The sequence below is a fragment of the Manacus vitellinus genome, unplaced genomic scaffold (assembly GCF_001715985.3).
Source record: "Manacus vitellinus isolate BGI_N305 unplaced genomic scaffold, ASM171598v3 scaffold_2_pilon, whole genome shotgun sequence".
NCBI classification, from domain to species: domain Eukaryota; kingdom Metazoa; phylum Chordata; class Aves; order Passeriformes; family Pipridae; genus Manacus; species Manacus vitellinus.
Genome location: NW_021940208.1, coordinates 35967697 through 35985326, shown reverse-complemented (window position 1 = coordinate 35985326; position 17630 = coordinate 35967697). Strand labels below are relative to the sequence as shown.

General features: G+C 37.5%; 1 protein-coding gene across 1 annotated transcript; it reads left to right on the top strand.

Annotated features, from left to right (window-relative positions):
* Window positions 1–188: 188 nt before the first annotated feature.
* On the top strand, window positions 189–6549 carry MZT1 (mitotic spindle organizing protein 1). The gene is made up of 3 exons (XM_008927361.4): window positions 189–322; window positions 3251–3396; window positions 4852–6549. Exons 1-3 carry the CDS (start codon window positions 274–276, stop codon window positions 4873–4875), a joined length of 219 nt encoding a protein of 72 aa, XP_008925609.1. The 5' UTR covers window positions 189–273; the 3' UTR covers window positions 4876–6549.
* Window positions 6550–17630: the final 11081 nt, after the last annotated feature.

The window sequence follows — 17630 nt, the reverse complement described above, 5'->3', positions numbered from 1 at the left end:
CGCCGCTCCCGCCCCCGCCGCGCCGGGCGGCCCTTTAAACAGCCCCGCCCCGTCCGGCCGTTCTGACCAATCACGGCGCGCGGCCTCCGCCGTCGGGCCAATGGCAGAGCTCCTTCTCTCTCGAACGGGCCAATCGTCAGGGGTGCCTCTGCACGAATTCGAAAGAAAGCCCGCCCTCCCGGCCGTGCCGCTGCGGTGGGCTCTCACGTGGGGCCGGAGCTGGGGCGCATTCCGGTTCCGGGGGAGGGGATGTGAGGGCGGTGCGGGGTCGCCATGGCGAGCAACGCCGCCAGCCTGAACGCGGTCCGGGAGACCATGGACGGTACGTGACAGAAGGTGGGGAGGGGGACGCGCGCGAGGCTGTGGCCAAGAAACAACGCTAAGAAGCAGCTCCAGAGCTTCGATTCCGCCTAGTCAGGATGGAGGAGAAAGCGAACGCCTCGGGCGCCTCTCCTGGGAAGAGGGGTGCGGGTTGCGGTTGCTGGAAGATGCAGCGCGTAGCAGTGTCTTTTTTGCTTCGTGTTATTCATAGTGTGTGAAACGCTTTAAACACCCGCGTAGTGCGAGTGAATTTAGACGCCGAGTGGCTTCTCTTGGGGATCTTTAGATAGCTAAGTACTTAATAGAGAATACTATTGGGTTTTAGTGTTTATGAATGTACGTATATGTTTACTCTGCTTTCTCGTAATTTGTACCGGATAACGCAGATTATGCTACCTGGCTCTGTGCGTCTTGGATTTAAGCCGGGGGAAACGAAGGGTGTGGAAAGGAAAGGCAGGACCAACCCTGCCAGTACCTGAACTGATCTGAACCCTCGTTCTCCTAGATGGCTCAAGTCAGAAAACATAAGTAAACTAAATAAAAAAAAACCAAACAAACAAAACCAAACAACGTAGTGAAAAAGCTTTGAGAACAGTAGTCAGTGTTACAGAATTAGAATAGTTTCTGACGAAAAAAAAACCCCCAAACCAAAACTGTTATGGGATGAGGAACGTGGGAGTAGTGGCACTGGGAGTGCTGGGAAATATTTTGGAGATTTATAAGTCAAGAAACGTGAGCAGGTGAGTAAAGGTCAGGTGTTCACTTACTCTTCTGGCCTCGTTATGAGGAATCAAAGCTGGTATATCCTGGAGTTGTTTCTTAGTGTAGAGTGAAACTCTGGAATTCTATGAAATGCCTATGCCAAGGCCTTATATGCAGAGTGGAAAGCTGCCAAGAAATCCCCTGAGGGTTCTTAAATGTAAAGACTTTCTCTGGAAATGCCCTAGAGGGCATAGAGGCTAAGGAGAACATCTGGGGGGGGGGTTGCTTTACATTTGTTATTTTCTCAGGATCTTCCCTTCTCTTGAAGTTACATAAGGGTTTCTTAGCAAAGGCTTTCACCAGTCGAGCTGGTGTAAAAATTAGCATTTCAGCCACTGATCTTCACTCTCTGACCTGCTGCTGGAGGCAAGGCAGGACTAGCAGAATTATGGCTCCTCTGATGCTGCAAGAGGTTGAGACTAACTTGTGCAGATGAAGAGAGATTCCTTTGGGAAGGACAGAGAGTTTAAGTTCTTGACAACCATTCTCTCCATTTATGCAGGAATGTTTTGGGCAGGAGGGATGACATGTGGATTTAAAGACAAAGAAAGGCTTTTGAGAACAGATATGGAAAGTGCACTGATCTTCAGATTTAGGAGCCCAGGCTCCCCATGTAAAAATGTATATCTTTTATCTAGGATAGACATAGATGTTTAGCCGTTGTTCTCTGCAGAGCTAAGAGCTCGGAATTGTGGAGAAACTGCTACATCTCTCTGCCAAAGACACTGCCCCAACTAGTGACCACAGTTCTTGCTGACATAGAAATTGGAACTTATCTTCAGTTATATTTACTGCTCTGCCTTCAAATATGTCACATGCTTAGTAAAATTTTTGATAGATTTTAAATGGTTAAAAAAAGGAAGAATTGTTTCTTTCTGGGAAGTTTTCAGTCCTTCTTAGTTCTGTAGCTCTTGAACATTCAATGTCATTTTATTGCAACTGCATCAGTTTGTTAGTTGCAGATGCTTTTGTATGGACAGGACATGCATGTATAATGTGTTTGGAATGGTTTGCTTTCAAACCAGCATGAAAAAGAATGTCTTGAGGTGGAGAAGGATAAAAGCTCTCCTCCTCCTGGCTTGTAGATAGGACTTTAGACTGACAGACTGCTTTCATGTCTTAAACTTGTTCATATTCTTAATCCAACCTACTTGTGTGGGCTTCAAGAATATTTTCACATGTAGAGATTTTTTTCCCTGTGGCTTCAATGGAACTGACTGGATACATTAGGTTGTTAATGTCTTGGGTAAGTGTGACTCTGAGGGTGTGCTGCAGGATGTCACTGTAATATTTTCATAGTTGTCAAGTGGACAGTAGTCACTTGCCATGATGCTTTTACGTGGTGAGAAAGACCTTGTACTTCACTTTTCCCTAGCTTGGGGGAGGTTTGGTTACATAAACTGTGTGAGTAACACCTGTACAAAATTAATCTATATTGGAGCTTAGCTTCAGGATGGAGGTTACTGTAGAAACCAGAAATAAAATCTCAGTGAGTTGTTCTGTTGCATCTGGGACAAACTGTTTATGAGAATCAAAGAAAAGGGGCCTTCCAGAGAAACTTAGGAAGGAGCAAGAGAGATACCTATTTTTTAACAAAACTAACTGGAATCTCCTTCTCTGGAAGGTCTCATACTGACATGTGGCGCTGCTTGTGATTCAGGACACATAAAAATTGAATAATATTGCTTATCATTAAACTTGTGTTAATATTAGACCTAAAGCCAGGTTTAGTTGTGGAAGAAGGTGGCTAGAAAACTGCTGATGTTCTCTATAAAAGCTTTTACAATGTGCTTCCCAGGCCATTTCAGCGGGGCATCATCAGTGTCTGGAGTTCTAAAGTACAGTATTTTTACAGCCTACCTTTTACATAATTGGGGAGCATGTTAATTGTTGAATTCTTCACTTATTTTTTTTTTACCTTTTCAAAACCCGTTATCTAGTAATAAGTTTCCTGAACCTGAAAAGCATGGTGTTTATGTTGGAAACTGTAGCTTTTAGCTTGTGCTGTAAAGCTGAACATGAATGCTGTTGTTGAAGTTCAGACTGCAATGGACAGCTGCCATGTTCACACTCTACTGTAGAAGTTAAATGTTGATGAATAAGGATTTTGATAATTGAAATTTCATAGTCTGTAGGAACCAAAGTGCTTTCATTTTTTCTGTTGCAGTTCTGTTTGAGATTTCAAGAATATTAAACACTGGCTTGGATATGGAGACATTGTCTATTTGTGTGCGGCTTTGTGAACAAGGGATAAATCCAGAAGCATTGTCATCTGTTATTAAAGAACTACGCAAGGCTACAGAAGCTCTAAAGGTAATGCTTTTGTTTAAAAAGCCTATAAATTTGTTTTTAAGAGTTGGATGTATGTGCAACTTGCTATACTTCAATTTGTAAATTGTACTTTAAGATATGATTCATGTTTAAATCAAGGAAATTAACTGTTCCATGGAAAAGGCAATGAATACAACTGAATTAAACATGATGCTAGAAATGGTGCAAATAAAATAGTTAGATTAACTCTTTTGAAGGGGAAGATATAAAAAACGAAAACCACAACCAAAACCCACAGATTTTTATTCTGGGCATTTGTAGTCACTATTTGCCCCCTTATCTGCATCATATCACAAATAGATTGCTACTTTCTCCTTTAACCAATATGACCTCATTTCTATAACCTCAGACTTAACAGTATGCAGCAGTACTTGTAAATGGGTACATGCAGCTTGGTAGTGTAATCTTCACATATTTCTTTCACCACATTAACCTGTGCTTTGAACCTTTCCAAAGACCAGCAAGAGGGGATTTCATGATGTGTGTTTATATAGGGCTTTTCATATATCAGCATTTACCTCCTGTTTAACTAGTAGAGGGTAACAACGGTTTAAAAACAAATCCTCACTTGACTTTTAAAGGATTTTGATTCTTTATGGTCCACCTAAACATCACAATCACGATTGTTTTCTAGTGGATCTTCTACTTGTTTATTTCTGGGAAGTGGAGGGGAAACCTGTGTCTTGCTTCTATTCTAGAAGACTGCATACTTTATTTTTAACTTAACGTTTTTCTATACTCATGCTCATGCATATTTTATATTTGTACTTAAAGGCATGCATACATATGAATTTAACTATGCATATTTCAGTAATTGAGGGCTGGTTTACTTTTTCATTTGCTTTTACTGATGTATCATTCCTTTTACTATCTTTTGACTGTTTGTCCCATAACTGGCTAAAATCTTCCAATGTCAGTCTTCAACAATGTGCCTTTTTGGTTGGGTTGAGTTATTCAGTAATAAAAAATACTAATATTCTTAATGAAATAATTGGCAGTGTGATTTATACGGTTATAGTTAGTGTAATTCTCCTAAGTTTTGTGTCAATAGCTTATCTGTATGAGTGGGAATAATAATTACCACAAATTATATCAAGTAGTAAACTCCAGAGGTAAACATATGCATTTGAGCACTCCTTGAAAGCATTAGGGTAAAATGTACAGGATACAAGTTGCTCAGATACAGGACATAAAATTTAATACAAGCAAACAGGAATGGCTATTTTAGAAAAGGATAATGGCAGTCGACAGCATTATTTTTTTTTAAAAAGAGTGTTCATTAGAGAAATGTTCATAAGTAGTTCTTAATTTTTAGGTTTGGGTTTTTGGGGTTTTTTTTAGGTCTAGGAAAATTAAAACAGTTACAAGAAAAGATTAAATTTAATCTATATGATGTCTCTTTTGGTGACTTGCAATAAATGTTTTTTCTTCTTCTAGGCTGCTGAAAATATGACAGGCTAATATGGGCAAAGATTTCTGCATGAGAAGAATGCCAAGATAAACTTAACAGGAGCTCTGAAGATTGCCATTATTCAGACAAAAATGAATTAAGTGTGTATGCAAAGGTTTCAGAATATTTCTGTAATATTATTCAAAAGAATGGTGCATATAATAGCTTTGAAAAATTTTTTAATAAGTTCACCAGTAATATCATTACATGGTATTTTTGTGAACTGTTTGTGAATATAGTGCAATTGCTCTTCTTTGGCATCCAATACTTTTAAAATCATGCCAGATACTGTACATCTGTTGAATTTACTAGCACATATCAATGCATATTGTTATAATGAATGCAGCTTTGTTAATGCATCCTTTGGAAGTGCTAGTATATCCTGGGTTTTATCTCTTGCTTTGATGAAAAACTACGTGTACAATTTTAGCCTTGCTTTATGGACCATAGAGGAATGAAGCCTAGACTGACTTTATTTTAATTAGAGCAAGGCCAGTGATTTAAGTATCAATTTGAAAATAAGAAGTAAAGCATTTTTGATAATATAGGTAATGAATTGTCCTTTTGATTTTGATTCAAATTGCTGGGAAAACTGTTTCACTTAGGTAACAAAGGTACTTCAGTTATCCATGCAGAAATGTATGTAAATTTAAATTCTAGATGATGTGGGATGTTTTATGGAGATTAAATGCTACATTTGTTACATTTGTTCCAACTACTGGATCTAAAAATATTAAGTCTGTCTGTTATTTCTTAGTCAAAGCATGAATGAGAAGCATCAGATTTGGTTCATGGGTATCAATGAGACTTAAACAGTCAGTTGGTGTAGAAATGTCTTCTCATTTAGAACTAGGAGTCTTCACTAGTGCCAGAAGAAGTCTTAATTTCCAGTAAATATCCTTTCATCCAGAAATTCTACTTTGTAAGAAAGTAGTTTGTTGTGTATTCTTGAGCTTTTTTGATTTTGGTTGTCCTAGTTTCAAGGTGTGGTGCTAATGGGACCTAAAGGAACTCCAGGGTTAATAGAGTGAAGCACATTTGGAAATGAACCTGGAATCTTTGTTAAGCCAAAAGTTATATTTGTGCAGAGATAAAAAGTTCTTTCTACTCTGAGAGTTTACAGCATATGCACTCTAGGTCATAGCTCTACAAAAAGCAATAAAGGAGGCTAAATACTTCAAATTGCTGGTAGGGAGAATAGAAAAATATTTATATTACAGTGAATCACTTTCCTTTATTTCCAGTTAGAGTGTCCCAAAAATCATTGCAAGAGAATGCTATAAAAACTTCTGGATAACCAAGCTGGGGAACTTATAAATAGTGTCATTTTTCACACTCACAGCACCAATTTACAAAGGGTTTTAAGTGTTCATGACTTGAATATTGGGTGTAATTTTTTTTTTAAACAGTAAGATATCCTTAGTATAAAAATATATCAACAATGAAGTTCCTCTTAGGAAATCTGAAAAGTCAGTAAAACATCATGAAAACACCAGGTCAGATCAGCACAAATTAGCAATTAGCTCTTTACTTAATTTTCTCTAAACTCAGGGCTACATGTCAAAAAAGAGAAAAGACGTGGAGCATTCTTGTTGTTCTCAGGAGGCACATCTAAATCTGTGAGATTACCCTGTGTAACTTAAACTCTGAAAGTTTTAAATAAACTATAGCAAATGTGCCTAAAATAATAATGACATTTTATTAGGATGTATATTTCTTCTGGTGCATTTCCTTTTCCTCCATTGCCAGATCTTTGAGTAATTCAGGAAGTTGTGATGACTTCCACTCTATTGACTACTTTGCATTTATGTATTTCCAGGGGGTTTTCTAGCTTGTAAGCTTGATTTTGGTTTGGGTTCTATGTCCTTGAAATGCTTAAAAAGAGCTTGCAATTACAATATGAGAAGATATATAGTTATACAAATTATATATATAAATATATATATATATATATATATATATAATTCTTGATCTGTCCAATAAATTGCATCTACCATTTTACCATCAGTAGGCTTACAGTTTTTATGCATTTAGACACTTTCTGGTGGACCATTTGTCATGCAGAATTATAGAAGCAGGGCATGTCTTTGACATTTGAAACATCAATTTGATGTCTATAAAACTAAAAATGCATTATTGCTATTATTACATGGAACTAAATGGTAATATTGGTTACTTAATTAATATACTTAAGGGAGAACATGTTGTTTCTCAAAACTGGTGTAAGAGAACTCCTGCTGACTTTTGGTTTGGGGTACCATCCAGAACAAATACAGTATGTGTTTATCTCTTCTTCCTGGTAAGAAATAAAGAAAATCCCTCTAGTAGGAAGTTTCATATTGGAAATATTTACTGCTGTAAGGTAAGTCTGTCATTTAATAGTATCCCCATTATGTGAACATGAATGCTCAGACTTAGCACTGATGACTGAGAAGTCTTTTCTGTATTTCTAACATGCACCACTTTCTACTACGTTTAACTAAGAAGACAAGAAAACAGACGTGCTTTTTCTCTGTGCTCCTTACTTATATGTTCCTGAAACTCTTGAAGATAAACATAGGAATAGCTATACAGGTCCTGACCAAAGTTGTTTTTTTCTAACACAATAGCTTCTTTTGTAGTCAAAAGCAGCTGACTGAGAAAGGGTAAAAACAATAGAAGCACATTTGGTCATTTTTCTTCTGTGTTCTAGCTTCTAAGTGTCTTCCAGGCTTTCCTGAACATCATATGGTTTGTCTATCTAGTAACTCTCAGTGCTCAATTTTCCAGTACTTGTCCAGTTTCCTTTGGACTATATATGCTTCCTGAATAACAGCAGCCTTTATCAATTTATGTTTGTTGCCTAAGGAATTACCACTTCTTGTTTATTTTGAACTAGCTTAATTTAATATGCCCGGCATAGTAAACATGTATCTACCATGCCTGTGCCAGTCAATGTTCTCCAGATATGTTACAGTCACTTTTAAATTTCCCCTTCTGAACTGAAATGCACTAGCTAAAATACTTCTTGGGTGACCAAATGCATAGAATAGCTTCTGTATTTACTGTCCTTTGAAACTTTTCTGGGTCTCATATTATTTTCTGAGAAGGGAACCAAAACTGCATGCAACATTAGCCATGCAGTTGAGTACTGGCCTGTTTGTTTACTTTCTTGTTCTTTATTCCTTTCCTAGTAATTCCTGATATTTGACTTACTTTTTTAATATGAACCAAATGTTATGCTCTTTCCATGGCATTATCTATTGTTAACACTCTTGTGTGGAATGTTAAACTCAGAGGCTATTTTTTCATATGTGAAACTACAGTGGTTTATCTCCATGTGTATAATTTTTTGTCTATGCTGAAATGCATGGGCCATTTTCTTTCCTAATCAGTCTTACATGTGTTTCTACAGTTCATCACAGTTTGCTAGTAGTCTTGCTACCCTCACTAACTTTATAATTGGGAAATTTTGTTGCTTTGTCCCTTTTTTGAGGTTAAGTCATGCAGCACACAACCCAGTGAAGACCCTGCAAAGGACCACTGGTGACCTAGGGCAGGAGCTGACTGTTTATTCTCATTCCTTTTCAGTGATCATGAATAAAATGCAGTCCTGCCTACCACTTACAGTTTCTCATTCTTACACCAAGTATCTTTAGTGTCACATATAGCAAAGCTCTGAGAACTTAAGCACAACTGTGAATCCAGTCATGCAGAGAGCATGGAATGCTTGATAACTACCTGGATTGCTGACATTTGTAATTTTACATTTTAGAAATACAAACTTAAGTAAGAAAATAACTTCGCATGAGATTGCTAGTACTAGAAAAGAAGATAAACATATGATCCTGAAGTCTCCATTGTAACATTAGAGAGTTTTTCATAGAAAATCGTGTTAACTAAAAAAACGTGTTAACAAAAAAAAAGCTGAGTGGTGATTAGGCCAAGACACTTGCCCTAATAGGTCTGTATGCGTGAAAGGTTATATATATATATGTTAGCTAATGTTCTTTCCCGCCTGCTGTTCTCTGGGTAAGTAAATACTGGTTCAGTCCTAGACTCACTTTTTGATTCAAATGACTAGTTCCTTCTGAGTTTAACTTGTATGCTGTTAGTGTTTCACACTTTACTGCAGGGACTGCTCCCAGCAGGCTGTGTACCAGGTCCTGTTCTTCCCCAACACTTCACCTTCAAACACAGTAATCTGCTTTTACAGGCTCGTAGTTTCATGCTGTAGAAATGCTTCAGTCCTTATTATTTGATATACTTCAAAAGAAAAGGCAAAAAAATTACAATAACCTAAGAATCAGCAGTGACCCATGTGACAAGGTGGTAGTTAGTATGGCTGTAGACAACCCGCTTTAAAGAGATCTAATGCTGAGCAGTGGAGCTTTATATTACTCTGTTTGATCTGAGCTAGGGATGTAGGCATGGCTTTAGTATTAGGGATTCAACTCTTTAAGCCACAAATACTAGTTTTTAATTAAAGTTTGGAAACAGTATTTCAAAGAATGTCAAAGTAATTTCAACATTTAAAAGTGCAAGAGCAAGAACAGAATTGCAGACCAGTCACCTAGCATCAGCAGTAGCAAACATCCAACTGGTGAACTTGAGATTTCATCAGCAAAGAATGAAAGACAAAAAAAGTCAGGTAACAAAGAGACAGGAGGAGAGGAAATGGCCTCAAGTTGTGCCAGGGGTGGTTTAGATTAGGTGTTAGGATAAATTTCTTCACAGAAAGGGCTGTAAAACATTGGAACAGAGTGCCCAGGGAAGTTGCCATTCCTGGAAGTGTTCACAAAAAGGGTGGATATGGCACTTCAGGACATTGTTTAGTGGTGAATGTGGTGGTGCTGCTGGGTTGATGGTTGGACTTCATCGTCTTAAAGGTCTTTTCCAACCTTTATGATTCTGTGATTCTGTGTCAATGTATGTTCCAGTTTTTGCAGGACAATTTTCACTTCAAACACCGTTGGCATCATTCAGTAAAAACACAACACTGTGTTGTTTTGGTGTCATGTTACCTTGGGATTGAGATTTGAAAAAAAAGCTTTAAAAAATGTTAAAACCAAAATCTCAGTACTTGAAAAATGGTAATTTGAGAAGGATTTTTGAAGCATTCTGAACAGCTACTTTACTGTGAGGATTTTGTGAAGTTGTGGAAATGGTTCCTGTTATATATATGAAATAGGTTTATCAAGTAGAAATAGTGAAGTAAAACCATAGTCCTGTTCACTGCTTCTAGACCCACTGTTTATACTGCAAGAAAGTACAAGGATAACTTAAATGAAGCCATAAAGCTGTTTTAGAACTGAAGAGCAAGCCTGATGAGTTCTCAAAGAACTTAGGAGTGTGCAGGTTCTCAAAGAGAAGTTGAGAAGAGACATAATGACCCTAGTTATGGCCTTGAACATAAAGGAAGTCTTGTGGCTACATCTTTTTAACCTGACAGGGAAAACATACCAGATCCATTACCTTAAAAATATGGCACAACTTCCCAGGAGTGAAGGTAAGTAAACTTTGACATTGCGAACTGGCTACTGCTTGATGTTGTTAAAATCAATAGTTCTAAAAGACATGCTTTAATCCAGTTTCTTGTGCAAAGTCTACAATACCTCTCTAAAGGGTGTCAGGGTGTCAGGCTGTAGCAGTTCCCTCTGACTACAGAGTCCAGGAAGGGCAATGTGGAACAGCTCTAAGTAAAAGTAATGTGAAGAAAATTAGGAATATTTAGGATGAATATCAGTGATGTTCCTGTCAGTGAGATAAATGGAAGCCTGCTTTCTGAGATATTTAAACATTACCCGATCAAAAAAACCAAACACCACAACTATTAATTATCTGAACTGGAAGTCTAGAATGTATTAAGTCTAGGCATTTTATTATCACTTTATAAATATTCTTATTTTCTTACCTCCAATTTTTACATGTAAGGAGAGACCAGCTCATGAAAATGGATCTCTGAAAGAGCTCAGTGGTGTCATTATGTAGGCAAGTGGAAGTTTAACACGCACATTTAACTTTCAGTGAAGGAGATAGAAAATGAAGGAGTGGAGGAGGTGGTGCCCAGCCATACTGTGGTTCCCTAAGGAACCCTTAGGGACAGCCAGGAGGAACCCTTGGTAGGGAAGGAGGCCTCAGGAGGGTGAGGGACATCCCATCTTGAATGTATTATGATTATTTTATTTGTACACTAGATCCAAAATTGGTATGTTTGAAGATACCAACCGTTATCTTCCTATTTAATGGACAGGAGATACAGAAAAGAGAGACTTAGGATGTCACATTGCCTTGGCATTCGGCATTGAAGCTGGCACTGGTAAGACAGGTTCACCAACCCCTTCAACCATCACTGCCTGTTGGCATAACTTGTGAGGATGCAACTTCAAGGAGCTGAATCAGCTCTCACTTTGTACCTCTTTTCTGGGCTACCAGGAAAGCTCCTCATGATGTTTCATCTTACCTACTTGGAAAGCTGCTTGTTACATACCCTGGTTTTGTTCTCAAGCCAGTTTATAGGGGCATATGATTGTGAAGAGGATGTATATAATTTTGGGAGAGGACAGCTAATGAAGGACAGAAAAATATAAAAATAATTCTTGTGACCAGTGACCTTGCGTTGAACTCAAAGCTTATTGTAAGCAGCAGGTGGTTATTTTGAAGTAAAGATACAAACAAAAATATCTGAACAATCATTTCCTAGGACATACAAAGAGGAGCCTCGCTATTCTCTTAGGGAGAATTCAGGGTACAAGTTGAATTGTATAGGATATTGTATATAAAGAAATACGGACTGAAGTAAAATAGGCTCTTCTCAGAGCAAATGCTTTTCTAATTTGAAAGTAAGTGTTCTGTTTAGCTTCACTGTTCAAGTAAAACCAGGCATAGGAACAACTCATCAAGGTACACGCACAGCTATTTACTCCTATGTGCTGTGCTGATTGCACTCATATTGAAGGCAGAAAAATAACTGGCACATATGCAGACTGATAATCTGGCCTACATTTTTAGCATGGTATTTTCAGCTATGCATTTCACTCTTAAGCATGATACCAGTAATAAAGCTGCCACTCTTTGTCATAGAATCACAGAACATGCTGAGTTGGAAGGGACCCGCAAGGATCATTGAGTCCAACTCCTGGCCCTGCACAGGACTATCCCCAAGAGTCACACCATGTGCCTGAGAGTATCACCTAAACGCTTCTTGAACTCTGTCAGCTTGGTGCTGTGACCACTTCCCTGAGGAGCCTGTTCCAGCACCCAACCACCCTCTGGGTGAAGAACCTTTTTCTCATATCTAACCTAAACCTTCCCTGACACTTCAAGCCATTTCCTCAGGTTCTATCAATCTGTGGCTGCCTGTTTGATCTGATTAGATGACTTTACAGCAGCCATGCATTTTTAGACATGTTGGGCCAAACTCAGCATTTACTTGCATTCTGTGAAGTCTTACAGAAGTTAGTGAGAATAGCAATACAGCACATAAACCAACAGAGGATGTGGTCATTGTTCATCTTAACTGTGACTGGATGGAGGACAAAGACATGATTTTGTTTGGGCAAATCCTTTAGCTTTCACATGGCCCGACAGTGTAGTTAGAATAGCTTGTTTTCCTTCCTATAAATATTAAAAAATAACAAAAATTAAAAAAGAAAACTATTTTACTAAAACTCCAGAGATTTTAATTCAGTATAGTGTTGTAATTTGTTGTTCTATGTCTTGTGCTCCCATTTACTGTGAACTTGGTCTTCTGCCAACTACAGCTGCCACAATTCACCATTTTCCTCTCCCTTATTCTCTTATTAGAGGGAGTAATTTCTACAATATTTCCCCAAGATAATCAGGCAGTATTCAATAATAGTTTTCTTGGTGAGTGCTTTTTCTCCTCTATCAAAATTCTATTTTGATAGAATTACTTTGATTGGTCCTAATATGTGCACAACTGTCAGAGAAACTGGAGTTGTGCAATATCCTTTGTGCCTGAATCTGCTCTGTGTCCTGGTGCACAAACTTCTTTATTTATGTTATAGTGTGCAGTGTAGGTATCCAATGCATTGGCATATGTATGCTGGTGTTGTATGGAGAGAGATCCCATAAGTGTCAGAGATACTCTTCATTCGTCTAAAATACATCTTTTATTTGCTTTTTGTTATTACTGTCCTGGGATGAGTCCAAGTCACATTTGGCATCTGTTTGTAGGTTTAGCAAAAAATCTGTAGGAAAAAAATTTTGGGCAGCACTTTGCCTTATTTTCAGCTTGTCTTATTTTATCCCAGCTTCTGGGATAATCAGCTGACAGAACCCGATTTGTGTTACAGAACTTGGTATCCACAAAAATTACTCTTTTGTCTGTGCAGCAATTAGAGTTTGTTGCTTAATAATTTTATGAAGAGGGTACTTCTATCATGCTTTTCATGTGTGCTTCAGTAATTTTTTTTAATGCACTTCCAGTATTTGCAAAACACAAAATAAAAGAATAAATAGAAACATTATTGGAAACTGTTGCATATTCCACTAGATGGCAGGCAAAGATTTGCAACCACTGCTGCAGCACTGTAAAATATCCCTCTGTTAGTTTTGCATGGATTCTAATAATTTTAGGATTAATTTCCAGTTTAATGAAGGATTGTTGCAATTTAACCTTTTGATTTATTTTTAAAGCATTTTAAAACTAGAAGGAAGAATAAAAATATGTGCTACCAATTGCAAGATTTTGGCTCACAAAAGAGAGAACTGAGGTTTAAGCACTTAACATTTTGTATTTTATGCATTTAAATTTTACTAAGATGGAATATACCAGTAGTAAAATGGCCACAGCAAAGACAATTTTCCGTATAGCAAATCTGTAGTGGTGTCTTTTTCCTTTCATTCACAGCAATAAAATTTACACAAACTGTCTTAGAAACTGCACCGAAGGAAGTTTTGTCACCCTTTGTAGTTAGTAGCCACTTTAGCTTTTCTCTTTTCATATTATGTACATCCTGGCAGTTAGTCAGCAATCTACAGTGTTTAAGACAAGAAGGCACAATCAAAGTAAGGGTGGCACATAGACTAATTGTAACATAGGAAGATATACCTCCCTTGGTGAGGATATATCAATGAATGTATGAGTACCACAGTAGGCATCACAATTTAAAATAAATACCAAATAAATAGTCACATTTATTAGATCTGGTGGATTACATAAGAATTAAAATAACTCTTACTGTTTCCAGTAGTGAAAATAGAAGGTAGAGGCGGGATGAATACTCCTACCTGCCCTCTGTCCAGGAGCTCATTTCTGCCCACTAAATATGTTTCTGAATCTCTTGTTTCTCTGTGGTCTCCAAAATAAGAGGGGAATGGAGGTAGGATGGAGATTTCCTAAAGCAGGATATGTAAGGGGGTAAGATAGAAGTTCCATATTAATCTTCAGCCTCTCTCCATAGATGATAATCTTTTGGAGACAAGGTGTAGCTCCCAACATAGTTGGATGAGGTTATCAAGGGTTAATGAGTGAAAAGGGAGCTGTCCCCATCCCCAGTCTTCTACTCCCCACAGTTCACCCACTAAGCCCTTTTCCAAATATTTAATAAAATTGCAGTGTTATACTTTATGATGGTGGTATTTTAGTGGAAAAAAGAAAAACAAAGCCCAGATTATTTCAACTATCCTTTAACCTCTGTTTTTTTCTGCAGTCAGTGGAGAGAGGCAAGCTCTCAGTGGAGAGGGGCAAATAGAGCACTAAAGTTATTCTGAATTGCTCTCTAAAGGAAACTCTCTATTGACTGAAGAGGTAACCCAAGGAGACTAGTATCCTGAGGCTAAGATTAGTCTTTGCAAATATTCCCATTAGATCACGTACTCTGACTTCCTGTATTTCACAAACCTTTGAATTTCACCCAACAACCTCTCTATTGAGTTCAATAACTTGTGTTTAGATAAAGCATATCCAACAAGACATTTATTCTTTAGTTGAAGACATTAATAAAGATAGTGTATCCACTGCTTCCTTTGTTGGTTTGTTCCATAGTTAATCATCTCCACTATTAAACTTTGTGTGCCTTATTTCTTGTTTTAATTTATCTGGCTCAAGCTCAGTACACAGCTGCTTGTTCTACTTTTTCCTTCTTAACTAAAGAACCCTTTAGTCTGTGGGATTTTCTCCTGAGGGAGCTATTACAATCAAGTCACCACACTATCTTCCTTTTGATAAGCTGAAAGGATTTTCCTTTCTGTAAAACACTTTTCTTTTTCTCTCCAGTGCTCGTTCTGGTCTTCTCTGCAGCCTGTGGGTTTTTTTTTTTTCCCCTTTCCTTCTGTCTGATAGCAATCTCACCTGTGCTGTGTGGAGATAAGATCGGCCTGTCCTATTCACTATTTTGCTCCAGTATCACACTCATGATTCCCTTTCCTTTGTGCTTCCTCAGTAATCCCTTAGGTCCTTTCTGGAGTTACCATTTTGCAGAACTTGGTCCTCCACTTTTCAAGGATGGTCTGACTTATTGCTATTTGTTTAGCTTTTCATATGTCTGCATTAAAATGGATTTAATTTGAATTGGTCCACTTCACTGAACGGTTCAAAATCCCTCTTTCTGTCTGTCTTGTCTTTACATTTACCACTCTGCCAGCTTTTGTGTGAACTACAAACTGTATCAGCAACAATTTTTTCATTTAGTTCCAGGTTATCCGTGACAAAGTGTCAGCTCAGCTACTCAACCTTGCAGCACCCTGCTAAAATCAGGATGGGTAGTACTGCCTGTGTGTGATCTTTCATTATACAATATGGCCACAACGTGTTCTTGTGTACATGTCCTGTTCTTATTAAAATCAAGTCTCAACAGTGTCTTTGCTTTTGGAAACTGAATTTTGGATGATTTAGCCATTTCTCAAGCCCATGAAAGGAGCTTTTATAGAGATTGCGTAAGCCATTTAAAAAGAAATAAAAGGCCATCAGGATTTCTAAAGTCATAACTCCCATGAAAGTCCAAAAGCATGCAGTTACAGATAGAGTGGTGACTTGATTATAAGCCAAATTAATAATCCCATCAAAGAATGAAGTAAGTTTTATTTAACAAGACCTATTTTCTACGAAACCATGTTGACCATCATTAATTACATTCATTCCTTTAATTTTGTATTAATTGAATCCCACATCAGCTTATTAGCCTTTCCATTAATTTTTTCTGGCTTTTTTGTGATGCTTACTGGCTTTAAGTTACCTGAGTCATCACAGTTTCCCTTTGAAAAGAATGGTACAATATTAGTGCTAATTCAAGAATTATCTTATTTCTCCAGATTTTTAAATACAGAACACTAGACTGAAGATCTTTTGCTTAAGTTTTGCTTAATGCCACTATTTCCTTTAACTGTACATAACTAACTCCTTTGTAGTATATATATACTGTAGTATATATATATATTGTAGTATATAGTATGTGTATACTAATATATGATGTAATATTTTAATATTTCTATTTTCTACAATTATATCTCGCTCTTTTAGCTCCCGTTTGTACCATAGAAAGTAGTCAGAGCGCTTCCCTGACCCCAGACAGTATACAAGGATGAAAATGCTATTATTTTTTTTAACTGGTTAAAATGAGAATTAAGGCATTCCTAATTATTGTGGGTATCTTTTGTGCTACAAACTTGTAGCTGTTGAAAATGAATACTCTTGTTAGGGCTGACTGTACAGGAGTCACCAGATGGCACTGTTGCAAGTGTCTTGTTGATTCTTTTGTCTAGAGGAGACTACGTAAAAAAAGGTCTTGAAAGATATACTTTGTTGCTGTTTGTTTATTTTTCCCTTATGGTAGCATAGCCAAAAACTATCACAAGCTAAATATTTTCTCACAAGCTTTGCAGTAGTCCAAAGATTTTGCCTATGAACGTGTGCTCAGACTACAAACCTCGCAAGAACCAGATGGCCTAAGGGGTGGCCGAGACTATGATGTTCTTTGGTTGTCTAAAAGGTTTCTTGAAAGTAAGAGTCGTCCATTGGAGAGTGAGAAGATTAAGGAGCTCCTACACAACCTAGCAACATTTAAAGCATCCTGAACTACTAAAATGCGAGGGAAAACATTCTGTTATTTGTTTCTCTGAGTCAGACAGAAAAGTAGGAACATTTATAATGTTTCATCATCAAAATCAAGAAGAAAAAGGGGGGTAATAGAGTTATTTTAGTGTAATGCAGCTTCTGATGAAGTTCTGAAAAAGTTCATAAGCCAATTTTAAATCTGACACACAGAGAAGAGTAGCAAGACAGAGAACTGACAATGACAGTGACTAAAAAACTATGAGGCTGTGTAAGGAGGCTCATACATCTCTTAGGCTCATTTACTTATCGAACTACTAGTTGTAGTAAATTCAAATAAAACATAAAATTTGCAGGAATATATGGAATACCATTGCAACAATACCTGCTACTTTGGAGGGCTTGTGTTGCATATTTCCTATAAAATTATTTTCGTGTGTTAGTAAAGCTGTGAATCTAGCTCAGCTTGTTTAGGTCCTATACACTTAAGCCTTATTTGTTTATCTGTTTGCTATGCAGTACAAGGTTTATGCCTGGTTATCTACATGGGAAATATACCTGCTTAATCTTTAGTTTATAACTCACATATTCCAAGTGTGGAGCCTAGTATTTGACACTTATTTAGCACCTGGTTAAACAACATTGAACTACTTGGCACTTAATGTTCGATAATGTTTTCTCTGTTAAAATACCCGTTGGCATTCAATAGAATAAGGACAATCAGTTTCATGAGGAATGTCCCCAAAGAACACCTGTCCACATGTAACTTAT

Coding starts and splice junctions, on each gene's coding strand:
- MZT1 (XM_008927361.4), top strand. CDS start 274: ATGGCGAGCAACGCCGCCAGCCTGAACGCGGTCCGGGAGACCATGGAC. Junction 323..3,250: donor GGTCCGGGAGACCATGGACG/GTACGTGACAGA, acceptor TTTCTGTTGCAG/TTCTGTTTGAGATTTCAAGA. Junction 3,397..4,851: donor AGGCTACAGAAGCTCTAAAG/GTAATGCTTTTG, acceptor TTCTTCTTCTAG/GCTGCTGAAAATATGACAGG.